Source organism: Colius striatus, chromosome 1 (assembly GCF_028858725.1).
Source record: "Colius striatus isolate bColStr4 chromosome 1, bColStr4.1.hap1, whole genome shotgun sequence".
NCBI classification, from domain to species: Eukaryota; Metazoa; Chordata; class Aves; order Coliiformes; family Coliidae; genus Colius; species Colius striatus.
In genome coordinates this window covers 199,936,616-199,962,025 of record NC_084759.1, presented here as the reverse complement: position 1 = coordinate 199,962,025, position 25,410 = coordinate 199,936,616, and the positions used below count along the sequence as shown (strand labels likewise).

The window sequence follows — 25,410 nt, the reverse complement described above, 5'->3', positions numbered from 1 at the left end:
TGTTTGATATCTCCTGAAATCATCTGGTACATGCCTTATTAGTTTTCAAAATTGCTCACTCAGACCATGCTATAAAAAACAATTTTCCATTTCCACTGCCACAAGGCAGCTGTTGTCCTGTGCCACATTTAGCACTCTCTTACCCTAAATCACTGTCTGGGTTTCTTGGCCAGCCAGGAGGACAAGAAAGGAGACACAGTGGGACTGATCTGACCACACATAACTATCCACAGCATGAGCACCCATCCAAGAGCTAACTGTAGAGAGTCCTTTTGCAGGCAAGGAGAGAAAGGGGCACAACTCATTTCAGAGAATTTATTTTAAGATGAGCTCAGCTATGTCCTCCAACTTCCCTCCTCTCTCCAATGCCTGTCAAAGTGTAGCTCGGGCACAAGTACCCACACTGTACATGCCTCAAGTTATCACAGGATCACAGAATGGTGAGGGCTGGAAGGGACCTCTAGAGATCATCCAGTCCAACCCCCTGCTAAAGCAGGTTCCTTTCCATCAGATCACACAGGAACGTGTCCAGTTGGGTTTGGAAATCTCCAGAGAAGGAGCCTCCACACTCTCCCTGGGCTCCCTACAGGAAAGAAGTTATATGAGATGAAACTCCCTGCTGCCTGCCCTGTGCCTAGCTGGGCTGTCCATGGCTGGAGCAGCAGCTCATGGGCTACAATGGTGTATTTCACAGCCACTGTTGCTGAACAACACACTCACAAGTTGGCCCAGGCACAAACAAAAGCTCTACTGAGACCATGGAGCAGCTGAGCTGGGTACAGACAACAGGGAATTTTTCAGTTTCTCACAAGGAATTGTGTGTGAGAGGTTTTCAATGCAACAGATCTATTAGATGCTGGGTGTGCCTTTCCTGTACTGGTGTATGTGGTTGGAGGTCGCTGGGACAATTTGAATTGCTGATGCTCTACAAAACTGTAGGAGCTAACTCCTTGGGAAGGAAAGAGCTTTCTCCCTTCCCTGGGGACTGTCATCAGTCCCTCATTCTTAAGCTTGAAAAGCTCCATGTGTACTCAAATTTGACAAATTTTAGCAGCATAACAAAAAAAAAACCCCACAGCTGAATATCTTCACCCACATTTGGTCAGCTGTAAAGAATATCCAACTTTCAGAATATGTGGTAAAAATAAACATGTCTGCAGCTTATTTCTTCTGTGACAGCTTATGGATAGCTCCCCAGCCTGTGTTGGTTTAAATGCAATTTATTCTGGAACACTGATAATAGGGATATTGATTATGCAGGCTCTTGGAAATCACACCCTCGTTTCACTCTGTGGAGGAGCATGATTGATATTCCCTGTTTAATTTCTTATGAAGCCATGAATACTTTGCTGTGGGAGTCTGAGACACCTAATGTGGCACCTGGTAGACAGGTTGAAAGGAAGGAAGGTGGAGGTCAGTCTCTTCTCCCAAGCAATGAAGGATAGGACAAGAGGAAATGGCTTCAAGTTGCACCAGGGGAAGTTTAGGTGGAAGATTAGGAAGATCTTTTAAATGGACACTGTTGTTAGATAGCCCAGCCCAGGCTGCCCAGGGAGATGATGGAGTCCCCATACCTGGAGATACTGAAAAGATAGATGAGATGCTGAGGGACATGGGTTAGTGGTGGGCTTGGCAGTGTGAGGTGAGTGGTTAGACTTGATCATCTTAAAGGTCTTTTCCAACCAAAATGATCCTATGATTTTATGCAGCGTTCTGTTACAGGGGTCTTAGGGCACACAAGGACAAAACCTGCTCTCAGCTCTGTTCAGAAGCCAACGGGCAGCTCAGAAAGACAGGAATGTGCCAGGAAAGCATCATCCCCTCCAGTTCATCTCCTCAAGACACAGAAGTAACATTGCCATAAGACAGGGTCAGCCCTGACCTATCTTATTCTCCAGGGTCACTTTGCTCCCAGCAGTTCTTGCCCCCACCTCCACCTATCCCATCTTCTGCTCATGCTCCTCTCATGCCTATAGCTGAGGAACAAACCTGGAGGGACTGAACTATCCCTGCTGGGTTTTATTAATTTCCAGTCTTTCCTTTCCTTGACACAGCTTTGCTCTCTCTAGAGCTGCTTGACCAGATCGACCTTTGCTCCGTGGCAGATGCCCTTGGAGGCTCTCCATGATCCCTGGAGCTGTGCACCCTGCCTGACCTCTTCAAGTCCTGCCTCTGCTGAGCCTCACCAACCAGCATGACCTGCCACCTCGCTCTGCACAGCCTGCCTTGCAGGTGCCTAACCTTAGGGAATCTTCTCCTCCAGCACTCTGTCCCTTGCCATGCCTGTACTCACTGGGCATTGTGGTCACCCACAATGATCTCAGGGGAGCCTGGGGCATCCAGCACACCAGGGAGCTGCTGAGTCTTCTGTTTTGCCCTCATAATTGAGGGCAATCATGAGTGAATCTGCTTTTCCATCTTCACCCTGCCTGAGATCCCTCTTATCTCTTATTTGTCCACTCCCCACCTCTGCAAGTCAAATCATTTTCTCTTTTGCCCCTGTGCTCTCCCATTTCCATCTCCCAGCAAACATTCTCCCCTACAGGCATGACTTCTGTGAACTTCTGGGTTCACTGCAGCCTAAGCTGAGAAATGAACCCCAGAGATACAGCCCTCCAGCCTGACACCAGATGCTCTGTAGGCCATGGATGGTGGTGGTGGATGATTTTTGAGGGAATTAATAAGACTCTGCAGAGCAGCTCAACAGAGTCACACTTTACAGGCTGAAAGGAAGAAGACCTGGCTCTCCTGGTCCATTTTTCCTTTATCCATTTATCCTGTCTAAGGCAACATCTAGGTATTGTTCAGCAGCCTTGTCTGCAGGAGGTGCATTGGCTGGGAAAGCCAACAACACTCCCAGCACCACTCAGAGCAACACTAAATGTATTTTCCTAATGCTGTTTTTTGGTTAACAGCCAACTTTTCAGCAGAAAAGCTCTTAACTCCTAATTCACTGGTTGCTCAGTGAGAGCAGCTGTGAATTTCTCATCTGGCCTGCTACCTCCCATTTTGCAGAGCAATCTTCTCCATCCCTCCCTCACCATACCATACTGACCAAACCCAGCTGTACATTTGCCCCGTTTGCAGTCATGCTCAAAATGATCAAAACTCTCAAACAGGGATGGAAGAGGCAGTGGATGGCCAGGAAGAGTCAGCCTTGCAGGTGGGAGATGGCTCCACACTGTTCATCTGCCAGGAGCCACAGGCTGTGGACGGAGAATTGTGTGGCTTGTCCCAGTGTGTAAATCCCACCTCAGACAATACCTGGCAGTGTTCTACAGCTTTTAAGTCTATCCAAAGCTGTGGATCTCAAGAAGTTTTAATGCCAAAGATGTTAAAAATTCTACTCTGCAATTTTCCAAACACTTCCTGGGCCAGACCAGGGTCTTGCTCTTGTCTTATTAATTCAGGATTTGGGTTTGAAATCAGACTTACACCAGAGTCCTAACACTGCAGTTAGGAAAAATAAAACCACCTTTCCAGAGGCAGATCTGAGCACTCCTGCATCTCCAACCCATTTTAAATTATGATCCAAATCTAATTTTTGACCATTTCTCTCATTACAAGGGACTGGATCTTGATAGATTCCTACTAGAATCCTCCCTTCTGGTTCAGTCTGGTCCCTGGTTATTTGCCTGCCCTACAGAAAACATGCTTATTTATTTTTTAGATAGGAGCAACACACCAAAGCCACATCTTGTTGTCAAGCCACTGCTGAGTCTTTGGCTTAAGACAAAGAGACACTTTCCAGTTGCTTTGTTGCAGGTATAGGGAGGTTTGGTGGGAAGCAGGGATGCAAGGAGCCTCCCTTGGACACTCTCCAAGGGCATCATTGCCAGCCCATGTCAGCTCTCCATGCCCTATATGACATGCCCTGTAAGCAACCCCAGCAATATATTGACCACACTGCTCCTGCAAGGGTGAAAGGGAAGGCAGTGGGGCTGGCAGGGCAGTACTCACCCTCTGGCCTGCTCCTGCCTCCTCGCTCCCAGCCCAGTGCTGGCTGCCGCTGCCTTCCACAGAGATGGTTAAAAGCACTTTTGGAGCAGAGCCTGCAAGCACTGGATGGAACTGAGCTGTCTCTCCCACACGGCAGAGACAGCTACTGGCACCCAAACATCTCCATTTAAGGTCAGGGCCACACAGCTGCATCTCTGCATCAGCCCAGGAGCTGGTGCTTTAAAGGGATCCCCAGTTTTGGCAGTGGAGCAGGGCTGGTTCCCATTTTTCTGCATTTTATTCTTTTTATTTCTCCCTCTAAGTGCTATTAGTGGAGTTATTGCCCTCAAAAGATGCTGTATGTTCCCTGGGACAAGGGTGAGCCTGGAGAAGCATTTGCTGCTGATGTGCTCTGAACTGAGCATCTCCACTGGGACAGCCACACCAGTGACAGCCATCCACAGGGCAGCCAGCTGTCAGCCCACAACTGCCCTTTCTGCTAGTTGTAGAGAGTGATCATGTCTCCTCTTCTCCAGACTAAACACCCCCAGCTCCCTCAGCTACTCTTCATCAGGCTTGTGCTCCAGACCCTTCCCCATCTCTGGTGCCTGTCTCTGGACATTCTCCAGCACCTCAATGTCTTTCTTGCAGCGACGGGCCCAAAACTGAACAATGCACTTGAGATGGGGCCTCACCAGTGCTGAGTACAGGGGAACAATCCCTGCCCTGGTCATTCTGGTCAGACTGTTTCTGATACAAGTCAGGATGCCATTGGCCTTCTTGGCCACCTGGGCACACTGCTGGCTCATGTTCAGTGGCTGAAGCACAGTCAGCATGTTGGAGACCAGCCCCCGAAGCTCAAAGCAGAGTTGGTGCACAATGCAAAAAGGTTGGAAAGGGATGTTCAACACATCTCATTATTGGGGGTGCTGGTGGGCAGCAGGATGAACATGAGCCAGTAATGTGCCCTCATTGCCAAGAAGGCCAATGGCATCCTGGAGTGTGTTAGAAAGGCTGTGTGTAGTAGGTCAAGAGAGGTTCTCCTCCCCCTCTACTCTGCCCTTGTGAGACAGCATCTGGAATATTGTGTCCAGTTCTGGGCCTCTTGGTTCCAGAAGGACAGGGAGCTGCTGGAGAGAGTTCAGTGAAGGGCCACAGAGATGATGGAGTGGAGCATCTCCCTTATGATGAAAGGCTGAGGGAGCTGGGGCTCTTCAGCTTGAAGGAGACTGAGGTGTGACCTCATTAATGTTTACAAATACATAAAGGGTGGGTGTCAGGAGGATGGAGCCAGGCTGTTCTCAGTGATGGCCAATGATAGGACAAGGGGCAACAGGTACAAGCTGGAATAGAAGAGATTCCAAAGAAATATAAGGAAGAGTTTCTTCCATGTTCAAATGAGGGAGCACTGGCACAGGCTGCCCAGATGGGGTGTGGAGTCTCCTCTGGAGACATTCAAAACCCACCTGGACGAGTTCCGGTGTGACCTACTCTAGGTGGTCCTGCTCTGGCAGGGGAGTTGGACTGGATGATCTTTCAAGGTCCCTTCTAAGCCTTAACAGCCTGTGACTGTGAATTTTGGCTGTGTGTATACACGTATCACTGTTGGGTGGTTTTGGATGCACTTGCATCACAGCTGGGAGATAGAAATGATGCAACTTATCTAGATTACTCTCAGCTGTTTGGGGAGTAAGAGTTACTTAAGAAACAGTAACATGGACATGCAGGTTGGTTAACTACACAAATACCTATGGACAAGCATGGTGCTGACCCCCACATCGCTCCCTGGCTCCTTGAGATCAGACTCAGTGTTCCTTGTGAAGAGGGTTAGAAACCAAACAGCCAGTTATTTCCTACGATCAAATCTCAAAGCCCTCTTCAGACCTCACAAACTGCTCTGCTGTGAGCCTTAGATGAGCTCTGTTTCTGCAATAACTCTTCCAGAGAGAAAGAATTAGGAGGTTTAACACTTTGGGATGACAGTTGCTGGAGTTGCTGTCAGATAAGAGGCAGGAGCAGCCAGCACAGGAGCCGGGAGTGAGCCGGGCTGCCTGACACAGCCAGCCCAGGAAAAAGCCTCCTTTATAAAACCCACATGGAAAGGAATGAACAGCCAATTACAAGAAAGTCTTTAAATAAAGCAACACAAACCTTTCATGTGCAACAGACAAATGATACACAGTCACAGGGAAATAATACAACAGATAGGGGAGGCTGAGAGCGGGGCATGGGAGTAAATCCATTTTCCAGAAGGAAGAAAAGGGACTTGTTTGCTGAAAAGGATTAGCTGGATAGAGCCAAACACTTTAAAAAAACTGTATCATCAACTAAACATGCATCCAACAGAAACAGGAAAAAACCCAGATTGTAAGAAGATCCAAGGAGCCACGCTCAGCTCCTGCTCAGGAAGAAAATGCTGTTAAAAAATACACCCTGTGTAAACTAGCCACACACACCAGATCATCAACAGGCATTTATCAAGTGAAACACATACCAAATGCAACTCTGCCTCCTAATCCCAAGTCAAACAGGCTTTGAGTTTCAGACCCTCAGGAGGAGATTTCCATATGATCCTCCTCTGTCTCCATTTATGATTAGCCCTTCTAAATTGCAGCATTTATCTGACAAAGCACACTGGGGAGAGCTTTCTTTTATCCACAAAGCCTGTGTTTCTGCATTTCCTTAGCTGCTGCTGTACCACCCTACAGCCACCCAACTTGGGAGGAAAAGACTTTAGTCCAGACCCTTTGATTGACTAAACCCGGGATCACTTTCCTGATGGTGGCAACCCCAAGCTCTTGCCTTATGTGCCAACACCAAAGCAAGCCAGCATTCACAGAAGGGGTTATAAATGCTGTCTCTGAGCCAAAATCTTACTTTTGGGGCTCAGTAATGCAAATAAAACATACATGTTGGGGGGCTGTGTCCCACTGGCAATAGCTGTGTGCCAGTCTGAGAGGTCTTTGCAACTTTGGGACAGAATTAGTGGTGTTGAAACATTTCAATCTGGTGGAGCAAATGTGGGAGCACTGTTACCACTTGCTGTCCTCCAGCAGCCTAAGGTATGGTCCTCATTAACCACCAATTGATACCTTTTGAATGATGTGTTTTTAACCCCCCTAAGTCTGGCCACAGCTAAATCACAGACAAAAATAGGAGTACATTTGCTTAATACCCCTTTTTTTGCAAACACCCTGACCATTGCCAGATGTTTCTGTACCTGTCTCTGCACAGCAGCACTTGAGGCAGAAGAAGAGAAAACAATTCAAGCTTCCCAGAGTCACTAGTCTAGGCAAGATGCTCCAGGAGCCCTCCTGCATCCATTTGAGGAAGCTGTACCCATCTCCCTCCTTTGACCAGACCTGACTTCTTCTGCTGTGCTTTTTCCACAGCAAAATACAGCAGCAGGATCCCTGAATCCTTCTCTAAGCAGAGCACTTGATATCACACACACAAGCGCTGCCAGGCTGCATAAAGCCTGATCCAGGTTAGGATGTTATTTTGATCTCACCCATGGCAGAGGAATCAGCTCTAACTATTCCCAGTGGCCTCTCCTAAACTCGCCATAGGAGTGTATCATAGGAGTGTGAACCTATGGAAAAGCTTCTAGCAAAGGTTGAGGTTGTTGGGAAGGAGATTTCCCATGAGAATCTAAGAGTGTGGCCGGCTTCTGAGTGCTTCAAGCCAATGATGATGTAAATGTTAAGGCCCAACACAGCTATGGAGGAACATCTTTCATGGCATAAACCAGCAAATCAACCTTTTGTTTCATCCCATGGCAAGATACTCACAGGAAAATACAGCTTTGAAGTGACAGCCAGAATCTTGGGGTTGGAGGAACATTTTCATAGAATCATAGAATGGTAGGGGTTGGAAGGGACCTTTAGAGATCATCTAGTCCATCCCCCCTGCAAAAGCAAGTCCCACCTACATCAGGTCAAACAGTTTCTTATTCAGTTCAACTATGAGATAAGGTAATAAGACAAATATCAGTGCTCAGAACTTACAAAGCAACTTCAATCGGAAACCTTGCCATAGGGTACAAATGTGACAGGTCAGTTGGTGGGAATTTCCCTAGCAAAGTGCACATTGGTCCTGGAAGGTACCTCGTCAATTGAGGCTCATTTAGGCAGCATCAGCCAACTCCTGCCCCGAGCAGAGCAGCCCTGGGACCACCCCAAAGCTGGTGGATTTTACCATGCTTCACAGGCAGGCAAACCAAAGTGGTGTACCCATGTCTGCAAAGAGTATCAATACTGGGGACACGCTTGAATCCAAACATCCTCTGTTGTTTGCTCCTCCCAAAGTGATTTCTTTACTGTTGTCCTGAGTAGAGCCTACCTAACAGCACTGAAAAGCCTTGTTTCACCAGAAAAGCATGTCATAGGATCATAGAATGGTAGGGGTTGGAAGGGACCTTTAGAGATCATCTATTCCAACCCCCCTACAGAAGCAGGTCAGCCTAGATCAGGTCGCATAGGAACATGTTGTATGGAATGTGAGATGCTTCAGTGGGCAATCCTGTACACAGGCACGCTGGTGCTGAGAGATCTAGGTCAACCTGCTTGCAACAGAGGTTACTGCTTTTTTTCTGGGCATGATTTTTTTCATGATCACCCCTCCTGGCTTTCCCCATTCACACATTACTTGCAAACAGCAAAGCGATTTATTGTACAAATAAAACCCAACCGTGGGTCACTTGCAAAGTAGTTAGTGTGATTTACAGGGCAATTTGCTTCTGGTATTGATTCCCAGAAATTCCCATTGAAGGCGTGATCAAACACTTAACCAAACCAAACCGCATGATATTGTTTCTGCTCACTCATAATTGACACAGAGCTTCCCAAACCAGCCTCTTTGACTGTCATTTTCACTTTTCTTTTTTTTTTTGGATGTATTATTGATAAAACCCCCAAGTAAGCAGGTTGGTCAGGGCAGCTTATATAGATTCCCCACAGTATTTTTTAGGCTGTGGTTATTAATAGTGTGAGCAGTACTTTAGCAAAGCTCTTCTCCAATAGCTCATTCATTCATTTTTAATGGAACTAAGAAAAAATTTTAAAAGGCATTTATATGAAGTAGGAAGCCAAGTGCTGTGTCCTTGTGATGAAGGTTGCTTAACTTCCCCCAGACAGCTGCTAAACATCAGGAAGCTCAGAGCAGGGGTGCTCACTGTGCAGAGACCATTGGTATGGTGTTTTGTTTTAATTAGTCATCCAGATGAGATGTTCTCTATCCAGCCCTGGCCTGGCTCATTTATGGTTAGCCAGGCACCCTCTGATCAGCAGCTGAGGGATTTCACCTCCTCGGGGTGACTATACATTTGAAAAAAATATTACCCATTAACATTTTGTTAATGGGTGTTTTTAAGCAACTTTCCAGAAAGCTAGACTGAATGTGCTTCCTGCAATTCAAGTCCCCTTTGGCAATCCTCATTCAGGTTTGCCCTGCTGCGTGGGATCTTGTTCCCCTCCATGTGGAGGGAGGGAGGAGGGATCTGGGCTATATGGGAAGTTTCATTTCCTGATTCTTGAGCTGCCAGCAGCATGTGTAAAAGGAAAGACATTCTTCTAATTCTTGTTATTAACCCCTTGGTGATCTCTGAGACTGAAGCCAAAATTGTTCAAAAAGCACAGGATGCTGCAGCTTCCACCAGCCCATCACTACACAGCCACCACCAGACTCTCGTTTTCCCTATTTTATTTCCTGACTAAAACAATACGGCAAATAAGCACAGACTTATTTTGGTGTATATTTGTGTCTGATTAAGGATTTACAACCTCTGTATTGTTACTAGCTGCCCATGGCTTGGGCATACGTACTATGCTATGAGTATAAGCTGGAACATAAGAGGTTCCAAAGAAATACACTGTGAGGGTGACAAAGCACTGGAACAGGCTGCCCAGATGGGTTGTGCATTCTCCTTCTCCGGAGACATTCAAAACCCACCTGGATGAGTTCCTATGTGACCTAGTCTTGGTGGTCCTGCTCTGGCAGGGGAGTTGGACTAGATGATCTTTTGAGGTTCCTTCCAATCCTTAAGATTCTATGATTCAATGATGCTGTGAATCTAAAACTGTCTGGATGGCTGGGTCCAGATAGTGGTGGTGCATGGAGTTAAATCCTGCACGGCTGCTGCTGTGCAGGTGGGCACATGAAGTGCAGCTGCTGTCAGCATGGGGCCCAGCATCGTACCCTGGCAGTTTAGGATGGCGAGTAAGGAAGATAAAAACAAATGCTGGGGGTGTTTTAAGCGGATGCAATACATTTCTCAAAGCCAGGTAACACCTCAAAAAATAGCTAATGGTAGTAAGTACTAAGTAGTACTCAGTAATAGTAGTGAGTACTACTATTACCACTTAGTAGTAAGTAGTAATAGTGTGAAAAATGACCAGAGCTGCTTTTCTATCTCTCTGGCAGTGACTGAGACAGTTCTGGCACAGAATAAAGCAAAATATGTCCTGGATTAGTCTTTCCCACAGACATGGCCTTTCAGATCCTTCCCACCCAGCACTAATGCAGCTTCCCAGAGCTCAGCAGGCAATCATAGCATAAAGACAACCAGCTGAAAACCCTTTTCTCTCCCTGCCCCGGTGAAAATCCACAGGTGGAGCAAACCATCACGTGGCAAAAGGTGCAGTTCCTACCTGAACAAGCAGCTCCAGCTTCCTGTCATCAAGGAGGTGCACTTGGCATCTGCGGCCCTCCGTCATCTGCAAGAAAGAAGAGGCACGTGTGTCAGGGCGCTCGCTTCCCCTCTCAGCACGTGGCTGCCTTGTTACAAGTTGGAGGCTTTCATTTGCTGCGGTGCTTTCAGTTTATGTTTTGGTTTTGGTTTGTTTTTTTAATTAATCCCTCTTCTTTTGGCACCAAGGAAAGAAAAGGCTGGAAAGAGAAAAAGGAAAGCCACCCTGGTAGCTGTCATGGAGCAGCGTGTGGCCTCTGCTTGGATGCAGCTGCTGGGAGGAGGTCGTTCTGGTGTGAAAAATGGGGCCAAGGGGATGGTTTGCAGCACAGGGGCCCCAACATTTCATACCACAGCCTTCAGCTTCACAGCAAGCTTGGCTGGAGGAGGAGATATCCAGAGAAGTTTCCTCAAACTCCTCAAAGGCAGCAACTCATCTGTCCTGGGGACAGCATGGAACAAGCAAGGCTTTCCCTGGGCTGTCCCAAAATTGGCTTGTCCTACTTGGGATGTCCTATTTAAGATGTACCACAGGAGCTACTTGTGATTTATATTGGTCCAAAGGTGCATCCATACCAGGGTCGTTTATTACAGCTGTTAACACACAATAGTAACAAAACTTTTAGGTATAGACTTATGTAAGTGTTCCAAGGTCCCACAGATTGGGGTGTTAAGAATAAATGAGCCATGGCCTGAGGGAACATCTCTCCAGTCAGTCAAACCCTTTCCTAGCTCTCCTCCTGCACAGAGCCCCATAAGCAAGGAGCAACTCTGCTTTGCAGTGTTATGGATCCTGACTCAGCCCTGCAAAGCTCTTCAGCACAATCCTGCTATCTGCTAATGGGATATGGACTGCCTAAGCCTCTTTGGTTCTTGGAAATCCCTTTGTCACCAGGACTTAGGCAGCATGAGGGCAGACCCCCGGCATGGGCTCACCCTGTGACACTCACGCACACCCGGACCCACGTCAGTATGGACCCAGCTCTGCCTCACAGTATGGCTCCATCCCTCAGGGACCCACCACCCTCTAGCCAGGGCACCTTCCCGAGTGCTACATGGATCCCCAGCTCAATTTAATGATGTTTCTTGCCATAGCGAGTCCTAAAGCATCACTAGAAGAGAGCAGGGGGTCCACAGGAGCCTGGCAGGGGGGGTACAGGCTGCTGTGGCCACCACCACCACAGCACCTTGGGCATTTCTGCCCTCACCCATCACATCTACCCAGCAGCACCAGCTGAGCTGAGCCCCTCATGCAGAGCCTCCTTGTAGAGGGTGGGGAGATGTGGGCTCAGGGGGGTCAAGTGAGGACAACTTAGCTTTCTGCTTCAGCTCTGCAGGTTAAAATCACCCTCTCCTGTAGCTTGCTGGGGCTGGACACACTGGCGTCCAGAAGGCAGTGGTGGATGCCCCACCATTAGCTTTGTCTGTTTGAGAGTTCAGGTGGTATGTGGCCATGGCCATGGGGTCTGCAGCCTTGGCCATCTCCAGTAGCATCACCCTCACCCTGACAGTACAGCTCTTGGCACAGGAGCCCACCAGGCTCTGCTGGGTGCTCCAGTCTTCCCTCTTGCCAACTCTATCGTGCATCCATCTGCCCCTTTCCTGGGACCAGCACAGACCGAGTTTTACTCCGGCCCTGGCCTCTTCCCCATAGCAAAAAATCAGATGTGACAACAGCTCCATTGAGCCTCATACTGGCCATAGAAGATATGGAGTTTATTATGAGACAAATTCAGTCAAAATGAGCTTTTCCCTTCAACTCGCCCCAAATTTACAGTCCTGGAATGCACGATCCCATGCTATCCAAGCAGGCTTTATCCCACCAACATGCCTCTGAAGTATCATGCACGCTAAATACCACTTTTCTTCTCGTTTTTCATGAGCACAACTGGATCCCTGGCACTGAATCCAAAGGAAAGTCCTGTAAAATGAGGCTTCTCATAACTGTCAGCCAGTTACCGCCATGGCCATAAATTGTCTTCTTATGAGAGTTTCCTCCAGTAAGCAATGTTAGGCAAAACATGGCTTCCTATATTACTTGATGAGTGAGATTTTTCTCTGTGAATTCTGTATAAAAAGCTTTCAGCTCAGTTGTGAAACTATGCCAGAGTCTCACGAAAGAGCCCTTGCAGGGGTTTGCCCTGCTTGCAGTAACAGTGGCACGGGGGACATTCGTGCGGGCACAGGGAGTCGCAAGCTTTCCCTGCTGGGCTTCTGCTTTGGCATCTATTGTCCTCTTGCTGTCACACATCTGATGCATCCCCAGGACGGTGAGTATGCATTGATATTCCAGTTTTGATATGAGTTTACCCAAGGCAAGAGATAAAACAGTGAGTTTATCGTGGTGGTAACATGCAATGGCACGGATGGAAGCACAGTCCAGCTCTTGCATATTACACTCCAACGGTTATAACAAAGTTGAAATAAGAGTAAAAGAAAGGGAAAGGGAGAGAGGGAACGTTTTCTGTTTAACTTTGTGATTTAGTGTTTCAGCAAAGTACTTGCTTTCTTTAGCTCTCCATGCATTTCCAACCCAGAGTTCCATATCCCCTCAGTGCATTCATTGCTTAAAGAAATCCCAAATGCAAACAGCTGGTAACATAAAGTAACTGAATAAAGTGAAGCTCTGAAATGCAACACATGATGGTTGACTAATTGCAAGGCATTTCATGAACATCATCCAGAGAAAAGGGGGAGGGAAAGCACCCTGCTTGCACATCAGCTTGCCCCTAGCAGTTCTATCCACCAGCAAAGTGGCTGTCAAATGCCACAATCGTTTTTTTGGTCACACAGCGTGTGAGCACACAGCAAGGCATGTGCTTTATTTCTTTAGTGCCACCTTGTTCCTGTGTCTCTCAGGGCTATGAAGGTTCATGCTACAAGCTAATGACCCCAGTTGGTGGCCTGCAGGCTGGTCCCACCTAGGCCACTCTCTGCACAGGAGAGAGTGGAGAGTTGCTGCAGGAGCTGGAGAGGATATATCAGCTACTGCACAGCCTCGAGGAGGAGGAAGAGACCCAGCACTGTCCCCTGCTCCCAATCCCAGGTACCGACACAGGCAGTGAAGGGGCCAAGGTTTTGCCTTGGTTGCTACCTTGAAGCTCAGGACTGTAGTGTACATGGCTGCAGATCTGCTAAGCTATTTCCTTCTATAGGCAGGATGCACAGCCCTGGGGCTTTTCCCTTGGGAACAAACAATGCTTTCCAAGAGAACAGAAAAGAAGGTAGAAGACAGACTTCCTACTTGCTATGTTAAAATATGACAGTCCTTCCCCCCCTTCTTTCTGTTTTATTATTCCACCAGGTGTCTGAAGCCCACACTATGTGCTTTTTTGCATCATTAGATCAAGACAAATTCTGCTAGTTTGTCAGAGTCAGATCAAGAAACGGGAATGTTTCAAAGCACAGTGAGAAGGAACTGATTTAGCACAGTCTGTCTGGGTGAAAGATGCTGCTTCTGGTGCTTTGCAAATGGGCTGTTCTGTGCTCTGTGCTGTGCTGCAATGGATGGGGCTGTGGACGGCTCTTGGGCAACAAGTCAGGGAGGCCCTTTTGCATCTCTTTGTAACCACAGAAGGGAAATCAACACCAAAGTCTTATAGATGGGAAAGTGGAAGCAGGAGGTTGCTATGCGTGAGCCGAGAAGCACTAGAATTTGGATGGAGGAAGACTATAAGGAATGAATGGAAGTTCTCCTTTCTCAAAGCTCAGAGAAGGATGGTGGGAAGCTAAGAGTCACAAAGGCATGGGTTTCCCTGCACCACAGAGGAGCAGAATCCTAGTAAAAAGACAAGAAGCAATGTTTACAAATATTTAAAGGGTAAGTGTCAAGAGGACAGAGCCAGGCTGTTCTCTGTGATGTCCAATGATAGGACAAGGGGCAATGGGTACAAGCTGGAACGTAAGAGGTTCCAAAGAAACACAAGGAAAAGCTTCTTCACTGTTCAGGTGAGGGAGCACTGCAACAGGCTGCCCAGATAGGCTGTGGAGTCTCCTTCTCTGGAGACATTCAAACCCAGCTGGATGAGTTCCTGTGTGACCTACTCTAGGTGCTCCTGCTCTGGCAGGGAGGTTGGACTGGATGTGCTTTTGAGGTCCCTTCCAACCCTTGAGATTCTGTGATTCTGTGGTTGAGCAGAGCTGTTGACAGAAGAAGAGGACACTTGACGTGGCAGGGAAATGGGGGAGCTTGTTTCTGATCAAGTCCTGGAGTGAGCTCAGTGAGTCAATCTTCCTGTACCAACACAGCCCTCCCAGTGACCTTCTGGAGGCCAAGAACCCTTTACCCTAACTCCAGGAAGTAAAAAGTCAAGTGTCTAGTTCAACCTCACAGTACAGATACACTCGATGCTCAGAACAGAAAGAACTTGCAGACATTTCAAGTTAGGTGAGATAATTCCTAGGTGAGCTCCACTGCTACACTTGCTGCTTGCTCAGCTGCAGCTCAGCCAGAATGCTGTATCCACAGCAAGCCCCCAAATTTCCGATGCTTCTCAAGACGTGTGAAGAAGTGGGACTGTGCTACACACTCCCGAGCGCTAACAGTTCACCCATATGGCAGGGAGCTGCACGCGCCGGGTGTGAATACGGGCTACACGCACTTCGTGGGCCAGACTTATCACAAACTCAGATGGAAATTATGTGCCAAAATAGAGAACAGCTTTTTTTTTTTCTCCAAAACAGCTCAGTATGTCACGTTTTTTTAAAAAATCTGCCACTTCTTTTAGTGCCTGCCCATGAAACATGACCCCTGAGCACTCGGAGAGCTGGATATGAATGCTTTGTAAAAGCTTTCTCGTTTATATACATGAGTGAGTAAAGACTAGGTAGAGAATCATAGAATCATAGAGTTCTTTTGGTTGGAAAAGAACTTTAAGATCATTGGGTCCAACCACTCACCTCACACTGCTAAGCTCACCACTAAACCATGGTCCTCGGCACCTCAGCTACATGGCTTTTAATTATCTCCAGAGACTATGACTCCATGACCTCCCTGGGCAGCCTGTGCCAGTGTCTAACAACCCCCTCACTAAAAAAGTTCTTCCTAATCTCCAATCTAAACCTCTCCTGGTGCAATCTGAGGCCATTTCGTCTTGTCCTAGCATTTGTTACTTGTGAGAGGAGACTGATCCCCACCTCACTGCAACCTCCTTTCAGGTAGTTGTAGAGTGCTCATGTCTCCCCTCAGCCTCCTCTTCTCCAGACTGAACATCCCCAATTCCCTCAGCTGCTCCTCATCAGACCTGTCCTCCAGACCATTCCACAGCTTTGTTGCCTGTCTATGGACACAGTCCAGCATTATATCCTGCAATGAAAGGGAGATACTTGGAGAGGGTGCAAATACAGGATCCAGTTCATTTCTTATCTCCCCAGCTGTCCTGTTCCCCAGTCTCCCCACTTGTTCTCCAGACCCTTCACCAGCTTTGTTGCCCCTTGCCCATATAAGATATCTTCAATACACAAACACAGATGTTGCACACGAAGAATGAAGCAATGTGTTTGTCTGGGAGAGGTGCTGGATTAGTGTGCAGGAGAGCTTATCCTACACAAGGTATGAGCGCTTTCTCTCCTCCTTGGCTTGTGCATGTTGAGGATGGGAAAACTGATGGTGACCTCCTTTGCAAAATGCTCTGAGATCCATCAGTGACAACACGACCTGACGTACACGCTTGTTCACTCTAATGTAGGAATGCTACAGAAAGGAAATCTCTCTCATGGTTACCCGTGGGATCTTCCAGATCATAGCTGTTTTTCTCAAAGAAAGGATGTTTTAGTTACCTTTATCACAAGACTTTAAATCTCCCTGGGAGGCTCCCACCTAAATATTTACACAATGAGTTTCCTAGGGAAGGCAGGCTGGTGGTTGCTGTGCTCTGTGGAATGAACTGCCCTGGTGACTGCTCTGGTGAAGCTATTAATCTTTGTTATAACTCCAAACACTGTCCTGGAGAAGCATATAAACTGTCTGTGACCCATCCCAAAACCCCACGCCATGCTCAGCTAATCCCCACGCGCTCATCTCCCTGTCACTAAATTATCAGCGACTGCCCACAGAACTGCTCCATCTGACACAAACAGCGAAGGCGATGGGAGGAAACAGCTCCAAAGGGAACCTTTCCCTTTCACAAGGAAAAAGTCCTGGTGAAAGAGCCGTCACACTGAATAACTCAAAGGCACCACATGCAAATGCTATTTCCAGTGGCAGGTCTATAAATATCCACGGCGTGTTTCATTAGCCGGGGTCTGCAGAAATAGGGAGGAATATGGTGGATTCTTCCATGACTCAAATCAGAAATGATAATTGGAGGAAGAATATTTCCTAAATGCTCACTGCCTGTATGGGAGGCAATTACTGCGCTGAACACACAGAAATCTGTGTCGCTTTGCCTGCCGTTTGGACAGACCCGCTGAAAGGAGACAGGGAGAGATGACAGCCCGCTGATTACAATAAACTATTAGATTAAACATCCTGCTCCCACTTGACCACTTCTTACTGCCTTCTCATCCTGACAACTCCTAAGCTTGTAGGGAGAGAGTGGAAGGAAAAGCAGTGTGTTTTTGCTGTCTGCGCAGTTTACTTTGTGCATGTGGCAGCACATCAGTGTGCTGAATTGGAGGCCAGTCTTGCAAGCATTGTCTGTCACACTGACCAGCACTGTCTCTTCATTTGCCTTCCTCCATCTGTCATCTCCTGTCCTACACTCACATTTCAGGATCTTGGAGGAACGGACTATCATTCTTTTTCATGCCATGTGTTTGCAGAGTATCCTCTTGAGTGGCTGGTATGCATCAGCACCTGATAAATAAGACTGATCATGACCAGGATGCGAGAGAGTATGCAAAGAGCTGAGCCACATGGCTGATGGGCACCTGGGGAGGGAGGAATGGCCATGTCTGGCTCTGCTTGGTGAGGAGCAGCACTGGCTGGGCAGCTGAGGAACAGGTAAGGGTCTACCCAGAAGGGCCTGCCCTCAGAGTTTGCTCGTTTTTTGCAGTCTTTTGGTTATGACTCTGTGGGAACAGTCCCTGAAGGAGAGAGATGCCTGCTGGTGCAAATCTGGTTCATCTGTCCCAGTCATAGGGCTTGCTTGCTGGGCTTTCTGAAATAAGCCCATACAGAAATACCAATGTTTCTCCTACAACGTGTAGGAACCCATTAGTCCACACATCTGCCATTCAAATTTGTTCATGTGATGATTTCTTATTGGAAAGGCTATTTGGTGCTCTGGAGCAGGAGAGATTAGCTGTAAATCAGCTGGTTTTCTCCCTAGGAAGGGTATCTCAGTCAGGCATTTCCCATCTTCTAGCAGTACTTCTGTAGGAGAATGAAGATGTTGCATACTCAAAAAAAAAAAAAGAAACCAAACTCAGGAGCATTAGGATTCCCTTTCAAGGGAACTTGGTGGCAAAGGGAGCTTTGGACCTGAAAAGATGGGGCCAGGAAAGATGTTGCAGATGTGCATAGTGGCGATGCAAAGAGTCAATGGCTGATGTATAATCAGAGTCCACCTTCTTATGCACCGTGGGTTTCCCTGTTAGGGAAGTGCTCTGAGGCTCTGTAAAATACCTCCACAATCCATAGCTGGATTGAATGGCCAGAAAATATATGCCAACAATGATGCAGCATCTCCCACAGGTTTGGTAGGACCAGAGAAACACATCATGGGCAAGGCTTTTGGCTTTCCCTGTGAGGCTCTTTATCCCACACCTTGAATCATAGAATCCTTTTGGTTGGGAAAGACTTTTAAGATCATCAAATCCAACCACTAACCTCATACTGCCAAGCTCACCACTAATCCATGTCCCTCAGCACCTCATCCACATGGCTTTTAAATATCTTCAGGGATGGCGACTCTACCACTTGCCTGGGCAGCCTATGCCAGTGTCTAACAACCCTTTCACTGAAAAAGGTTCTTAGTCTCCAATCTAAACCTCGCCTGAGGCCATTTCCTCTTGGCCTGTTACTTGTTACTGGGGAGAAGAGGCTGACATCCAACTTGCTCCAACCTCAAGTGCTCATGTGTCCTCTCAGTCACCTCTTCTCTAGGCTAAACATCCCCAGTTCCCTCAGTTGCTCTTCATCAGACTTATGCTCCAGACCCTTCCCCAGCTTTGTTATTGAAAAGATAGAAATGATTAAAAAATCAGTGTCCTAACCCATAGACTAAGGAATGGAGATGAAATTGCAGAAACTGTGGTTACAGGCACAGCTCTTAAAAAACCATTCCTGTCCTGTCCTGGACTGCTGTCCCTTGGAGGAGCTTGATATTACCCATTGCACGAGGGATCCATGCAGGAGATATGTTGAAGAGGAGTTACATCCAGTGTTGCAATCATTTCCACAAATACTCATTTGTCAGGAGAGGAAAAAGTCAGCTTCAGTAATTAGAAAGAAAGAGCTCTCCTCAAGAAAGGAGGCAGGAGGGTGTCAGCGCAGCCAAAGGCACGACCCAGCCATTGTCTGATGCTGATGGGGAGTGATGGGATAAAAATTAAGGCAAGCTAAAGGCTAAGTGACCTGGTGACTTCCCTGTTTTGTCTTGAGAGCTGACAAAAGAGTTCCTGGCCTGCCCAGGGGCTCCTCGCTTCCTCTGCGCAGCGCTTTCTAGCCTTGCTGAGGCTCCAGCGTCACCCGGGGACATCTGCACAGGTTATTTCTCATGCTTCCTCTAAACAGCGCTCAGCAAAAATGCTCTGATTCAGCAAAGCACATATCTGTGTCCATAAATCCCTTTTATTTCAGTGTGACATAAGCAAGTGTTTAAGTGGCTTACTGTATCAGGGCTGCAATGAAAAACCATCTCCTACAGTCCTTAAGTCCATTTACAACACCAGGCAATAACTCGCAGGCAAACTTTAAAGCCGGGAACACCGTGCCTTAGCCTCAAAACAATTGGTGCTTGAGCCACGTAGTTAGAACTAAATCTAATTCTGATAGAGCATTTTAAAGCAGCTTGGGTATTACCCATCAGAGGCCTGAATCACCGCTGTGAGAGTGGCTGGCCTCGGGGGCCTGATTTCAGCTATATCCTGAGATAAGAAAGTCCTTTCCTGGACAGGCTGGCTTCCTCACTAGAATGGAGCTTGTGCTGGTTTATGTCACGTATTGTTTTCTTTCTTAAAAATAATACAGATCTGAATCTTTTAAAATACAAAGGGAAGCAGAGCACCTCGTGCCCTTCCCTGCCTTCAGATGTTGGTGCAGGAGGAGAAGCCATTCCCAACGCACACTTTTCACTACATTTGACTGTTTTGTTCTCGTAACTCTTATTCCCCTTCTTGGCCAGAAAAACAAACCAGTTTCCAGTTTAAAAATATATCAGCTTCCAAGCGTTATCCCCATTGTTTAAAAGGCAGGAGTGGAGTGTGTAGGAGCTCTGAGAGGGTTGGTTGGAACATCCTCTGAGCTCTGAGGCTGACCACAGAGAGGTGGCATAGTTTTCAGAAGTATTTGTTATTTTTAGTCTAAAGGATTCCTTGGACACAGATGTCTTAAACCTTACAGATTTGCAGCTCCTTCTGTAGTCAAGAAAGGTGTGTTTAGAGAAACCTTGGCTCAGCCAGTTGGTTGTGCAGGTGAGTCAACACAGACACCTGCTTTGGGTCAATGATTTTAGGTCAAGAACATGCCAGACCTGGGAAGCCTGCATTGCTCCTACAGCTTTTCTGCACATGCAGTGTGCTGGCTGCACCCAGTGGTGGGTAAGGGCTGCCTGGAGAGTAAGTACTAAATAAATAATGGTGGAGGTGGCTCAGCTGCTTCTCCTCCTGCCAGCTCAGGGCTCTTCCCTGTGGTCTTGTGCAGGTGAGTTTTGAACTGAATTGGGTGCTGGGGTTTCCATCCTCTGCTGCTGGACTTCCCTGTACAGCCTCATAGACCTGGTAAATCAGCTCCTGCCTGGCACCGACCACAGGTCCTGGGGAGAAGAGAGTCATAGCCCTGCTCAGCTGCTCATTCCTCCTTCCAGAGCAGATGAGGAACTGTTTGAATAGAACATTAGAGTATCTTTAGGTGCAGCCAAAGCATTTGACCCACTTGAAACCATTGGAAGCAGAGGGTTGCATCCTACAGGAGGTGGAAGGTGAGTGGCAAGGGCAGCCTACAGCCTCACCTCAATTTACAGACCTTGGAACTATTCATCCACACTGTGCTATTCATCCATATGACAAAGGAATGCCCTAAAGGCTGCAAAAATGTCACTCTCACCAAAATGCTTAACAAAAAAAGGTCTCTCACACCTATGTTAGTAAGATGACAGATATTTTTTCCTACTTCCAACTTCCCAGGTAGCAGCCAAGATAACTTGCCCTGTATGTAAACTTCTCCTGAATTAACTCAGCTCAGTCAAACTGTGTAAAGAACATCTTTATTTTATGAGCTTCTCTTTTTAATTTGACCCTCAGGGAAAACTTATTTTCTAGGTAATAATTACAGTAAGGCAAGTTCTGCAGTTTCATCCCATATTTGCACATTATGTATGAGCTGTGATCCATCATCCATCCATCCCAAAGAAATAAAATACCAATGACAGAACTAAAATGGGATGCTCAGAGGAAAAGAGGATAAAGGATCTCTGGCATCTTTGCACGAGGACAAGCAGCATGGTCTTGGAACAGGTGCCTCATGAACTTTTGAGCATAGCCATGCTTCAGGAAAGAAAAGGTGATCTGTAATGGCCTCGCTTCCCCTGGAAGAGTTCTTTCTTTGCTCTGTTCACTGTGCACAAAGGTGAACATGAGCTAAGGGAAAAGGATTTAAATTATCTACCAGGGCAATCCTTTTACCAATGATGGACTCTGCAGACTTTTGTAAGTCAGATCAATTTCTCTGTGGAGACTCCTGGTCCCTTTCTGGTTATGTACTACAGCAAGCACCCTGAGTCATCACCATGATGATGACCACGTGGCACTGAAGTCATAGCAATAAATCACTATTACTATTTTTCCCAAAGATGTCAGTATGTCTGTTAATCTCTCCTACGTCTGGCTTTTAATTCCTTGTAAACATACATAAAAATGCAATATTTTTGTGCAGTTTCACACTTCTAACATGGCATATTTTCAGCAAACTGTTCCAGATATCACTCATTTGTGTGTGGAGACAGGGTGGTAATTATATTAGAGCATCCAAGTCTTCTGGGAAAAAGTTGCAGGAGGTTTGGTTTAGTTATAGAGGAGAACAGGAGGATTTATTTGCTACTGAAACTAGTGTGATTTACTGCATTGAAAAAAAAATCAATGTAAGTTCATAGGAAGATGACCAAAGTGACCCAAGGCAGTGGAAGCAGTATGAACAGTATGTGTGAGATATTTTTAAAGGACAAATTAAGATTTAAGGCTCACAGTGTCATTTCAGCACTTGCTGAGTGTTTTTACCCACTATATCACTAAGCAATCGGAGGTGTGAGCAGTGACTGCTCTGATCAATGGAGCCAAAGCACTGGGCAGTGCATTACCCAGGTAGTGTGTAACACAGCAGGTCAATACATAGCACCGAGCAGCATCACATTTAACACATTACAGAAAACACACTGGCAAAAGTCCTTCCAGGTGGGGGAACAAAAAAACCATAAGAAGTTAATTTGTACACAGAAGTGTGGGGGTTAACACTCTAAGAACTGATATGCTTCCAGTGGGGAAACATATCACTGTGTTGTTTCCAGGTGCTGCCAGTCACAGGGTTTGACATGCATTTGTTGCGGAGAGCCAGGGCTGTGGCTGGTGCCCAGGCTGGGCAGTGGCTCTGCCCCAGCTGCAGCGGCTGATGGGTCAGTGTTGGGCAGACACTAGAGATTATCCATTTGAACTCGCTGCTAAAGGAGGCTCACTTTGGTCAGGGTGCATGGGAACATGTCAAGGTGTGTTTGAAAACCACCAGAGAAGGAGAGTCCACATCCCCTCTAAGAAGTTTGTTGCAGTGCTCCTTCACAGTAAAGAACTCCTATGGACTATGTGGACTATTTCTGAACACCTAGATGTGTGAGGAGCATGAAGGCATCCTACCTGCCTTCCTTGATAGATCCTGATGCTGAGCACCTATGTGTCTGGTGAGGACTAGAGGTAAGACTAGCCCCACTCTGGGCTCAAGTAGAGAAAACTGTCTGCAGGACACATAGCCTGTGCTTTTACAAACCTGTTCATCTCCTGAGTAATGCCCAGATTTTGCATTCCTTGTATTGAGAAGGTTTTGGCTATTGGTGCAGCAAAATCAGGTCCTCTCTGCATCAGGACACCTCACACAGAATGAATATGGACACCCTGTAGCCTCTGCACAGGAGGAACCCAAGAAAAACACCTTGACTCGAGCCTGTCTTTGTACCACATGACTCTGCCTTTTAAGAGCCAGGGAAGGAGGTTCCTTTCTGGAAGAAAACACAGCAGCTCTTTAATACTGTGCTGAATCGATGCAGGAGAGTTAAAGATGGGAAGTGAAGAGGGAACAGCCTGATGCAGCGTCTGCAAACTCAGCAGTTAGATCTGATACCCCTGAGTTCCCAGGATTCAATACCCATTTTGGAGCAGCCTTCTGCCACACACACCATCAGCTGTGCCTGAGAGAGGGAGGAACTCGGCTCAGAAATGTCACAGTTGCAGATTTCCCCCAGAATCACCATTGGCATTCCCTGAACACTTCAGAAAGCATCTTCCACAGGGCAACACAAAAGTAAAGCTGACTCAGCTGCCCTCCAGCTCTCCCTGGTCTTGGCAAGGCACAAGTCTCCTTCCCTGCAGTTCTCACCACTTCCTGCAGCACAAGCCAAAGTGACACCTTTGGTGGCTGCATTACGACTCCCAACAAGGCTGCAAAACATCCCAGGGAACCCACACTAACCCAGACAGTGCTGTTTTTGGCATTTTTGGGGTCTTTCCAGTTCAGTATTCCAGAAGGCAGTGGAAGTTACCTTCCACATTTATTTTCCTGTGTGCTTCCAGGCTGGGATGGGTACACGTGCACAAAGCAAGCACTGTATCTGATTACACGTCCCCTAAATAATATGTGTCCCCTTGAGTGCCTCATTTCACTGGGAAATGAGAGTGTCTGGTGATACACAAGTACACATGTGGCAGCCACGTGTTGAGACGATGGGCTTCACAAAACCTTAGCTGGGGGCAGCTGGGACAGATGCAGAGCAAGGACAAAACTAAAGGTAGAAAGAACTCCATCCACACTCCCTTCTCTAGGACAGGCACCAAGTTTCAGCTTCAGATTTTATGCTGACTTTCCAAGCTGCTCATTTGATGCAGCAGCTTTCCACCCCTGCTTGTCCTGCCTCAGGCCAGGCTGCTCTGCTATCTGCCAGGCACTTCCCCCATGAGATATTTCAGCTTCAGGGTGGAGAAGGTGCCAACAGCCCTTGCAGCGTGTGTGGTACAGCTGCAGCCACACTCAATCCCACGCGCAGGAAACCCAAACAAGGGTGGATTTATTTTGGTTGACTGATCTGGGAACTTCTAAGAAGAAGAAAAAAACAAACCAATCCCCAAATCTAAACACAGAGCCTGAGCCTCATGTGTTGGCAAGCCCAACAGTCATTGTCAAAACGTTATGTGTTACACGTGGAAGTGAACATACAAAGGATTTCTGTAGCCAAAATCACACAGAATGGTTGGGGTTGGAAGGGATCTCTAGAGGCCATCCAGTCCAGCCCTGTGCTAAAGCAAGTCTGCCTAGATCAGGTCACGCAGGAATGTATCCAGGTGAGTTTTGAAAACCTCCAGAGAAGATGGCAATATCAACCTCTTTTTGGTTTGCAGCTTTCTAGGAGATTTTCAGTGGATACTTTTACCACGAATCAAAGTAAACAAAAAAAGGTTATCCTGCCTTCCTTTTTTCTCCCCTCAAGGACTTTTCCCAGAGTTTACTACACTAGCTCACACTTCTTCCTACCAATGCAGACACAGGGTGAAAAGAACATTTTGCTACCCACTAGTGATCTTTTCTTGAGAGCAATAGTCTAACACCACATGAAAATGTCACACAGAAACTCAGGACAAGAGCAGGAGGACAGTGTATCTGCTAGGAAAGGAGCCAGAGGAGGTTGTAAGCAAGAACATCCTTAACTGCACTGCAAATCAGGTGATCATTGCTTCTCTGGTCTCCTTTGTACTTTAAGGCTGAGCAAAGGCTGAAGTCCCACACCATGGAGATGCACCCAGGGTATCTGGCACAATGCATGGGGCCACAGAGAAGTGTAGTACAGCTATGAAGCAGGGATGCACTGAGAAAGGGAGGTAAATCAGGCTCTTCTACCTCTTTTGGCAGGCAGCCTACTAGAGCCCGATATAGGCAAGGAATAAACCTTCAGGCTGCCATCGACCTGTGAGACGATGGAGTGCAAAGGTGACGTGGAGCAGAGGGAGGCAGGATCAAACCTTATATGCTTGCAATTCATCAACATGAAAGTGCTCACAGAAGCTCAGGTCAGGTCTTGGCTGAGGTCTCTGTGTCAGATCAGAGAGAAAAGCAGTCAAAGTCATTTTTGGTCCTTGATGGGATTTCTCTCCAGAGCAGAAAACAGAGGCTCCAAGCCATTCTACAGCCTCGGAAAATCATGTGTGGCTTTCTAGGAAATGGCACACATTGACATTTACAGGAGGGCATGGGAATTGATGTTAAAAGGAGAAATATCAGGAGATGCTGTCAGCTGCAGTGGTCCCTAAGGGCATGCTGGGCATCCCACTGCTAGCTTAGGGAACTGCACGGCCTAGGAGAGGCCAGGACAAACTAGGATTTAAAGCTTGAAGGAGGCTTGCAAGCAATTCAGCTGCAGCTTAACCTTGTCAGA

General features: G+C 47.1%; 1 protein-coding gene across 4 annotated transcripts in view; it reads right to left on the bottom strand.

Annotated features, from left to right (window-relative positions):
• The window catches only part of FRMD4A (FERM domain containing 4A), a 226,932-nt gene that overhangs the window by 126,311 nt on the left and 75,211 nt on the right, over positions 1-25,410 (bottom strand). For all 4 annotated transcript variants that reach the window (XM_062019898.1, XM_062019881.1, XM_062019890.1 and 1 more), the window contains exon 2: positions 10,587-10,652. In XM_062019898.1, coding sequence (XP_061875882.1) covers positions 10,587-10,652 — 66 coding nt within the window. The remainder of the gene's footprint in view (positions 1-10,586; positions 10,653-25,410) is intronic.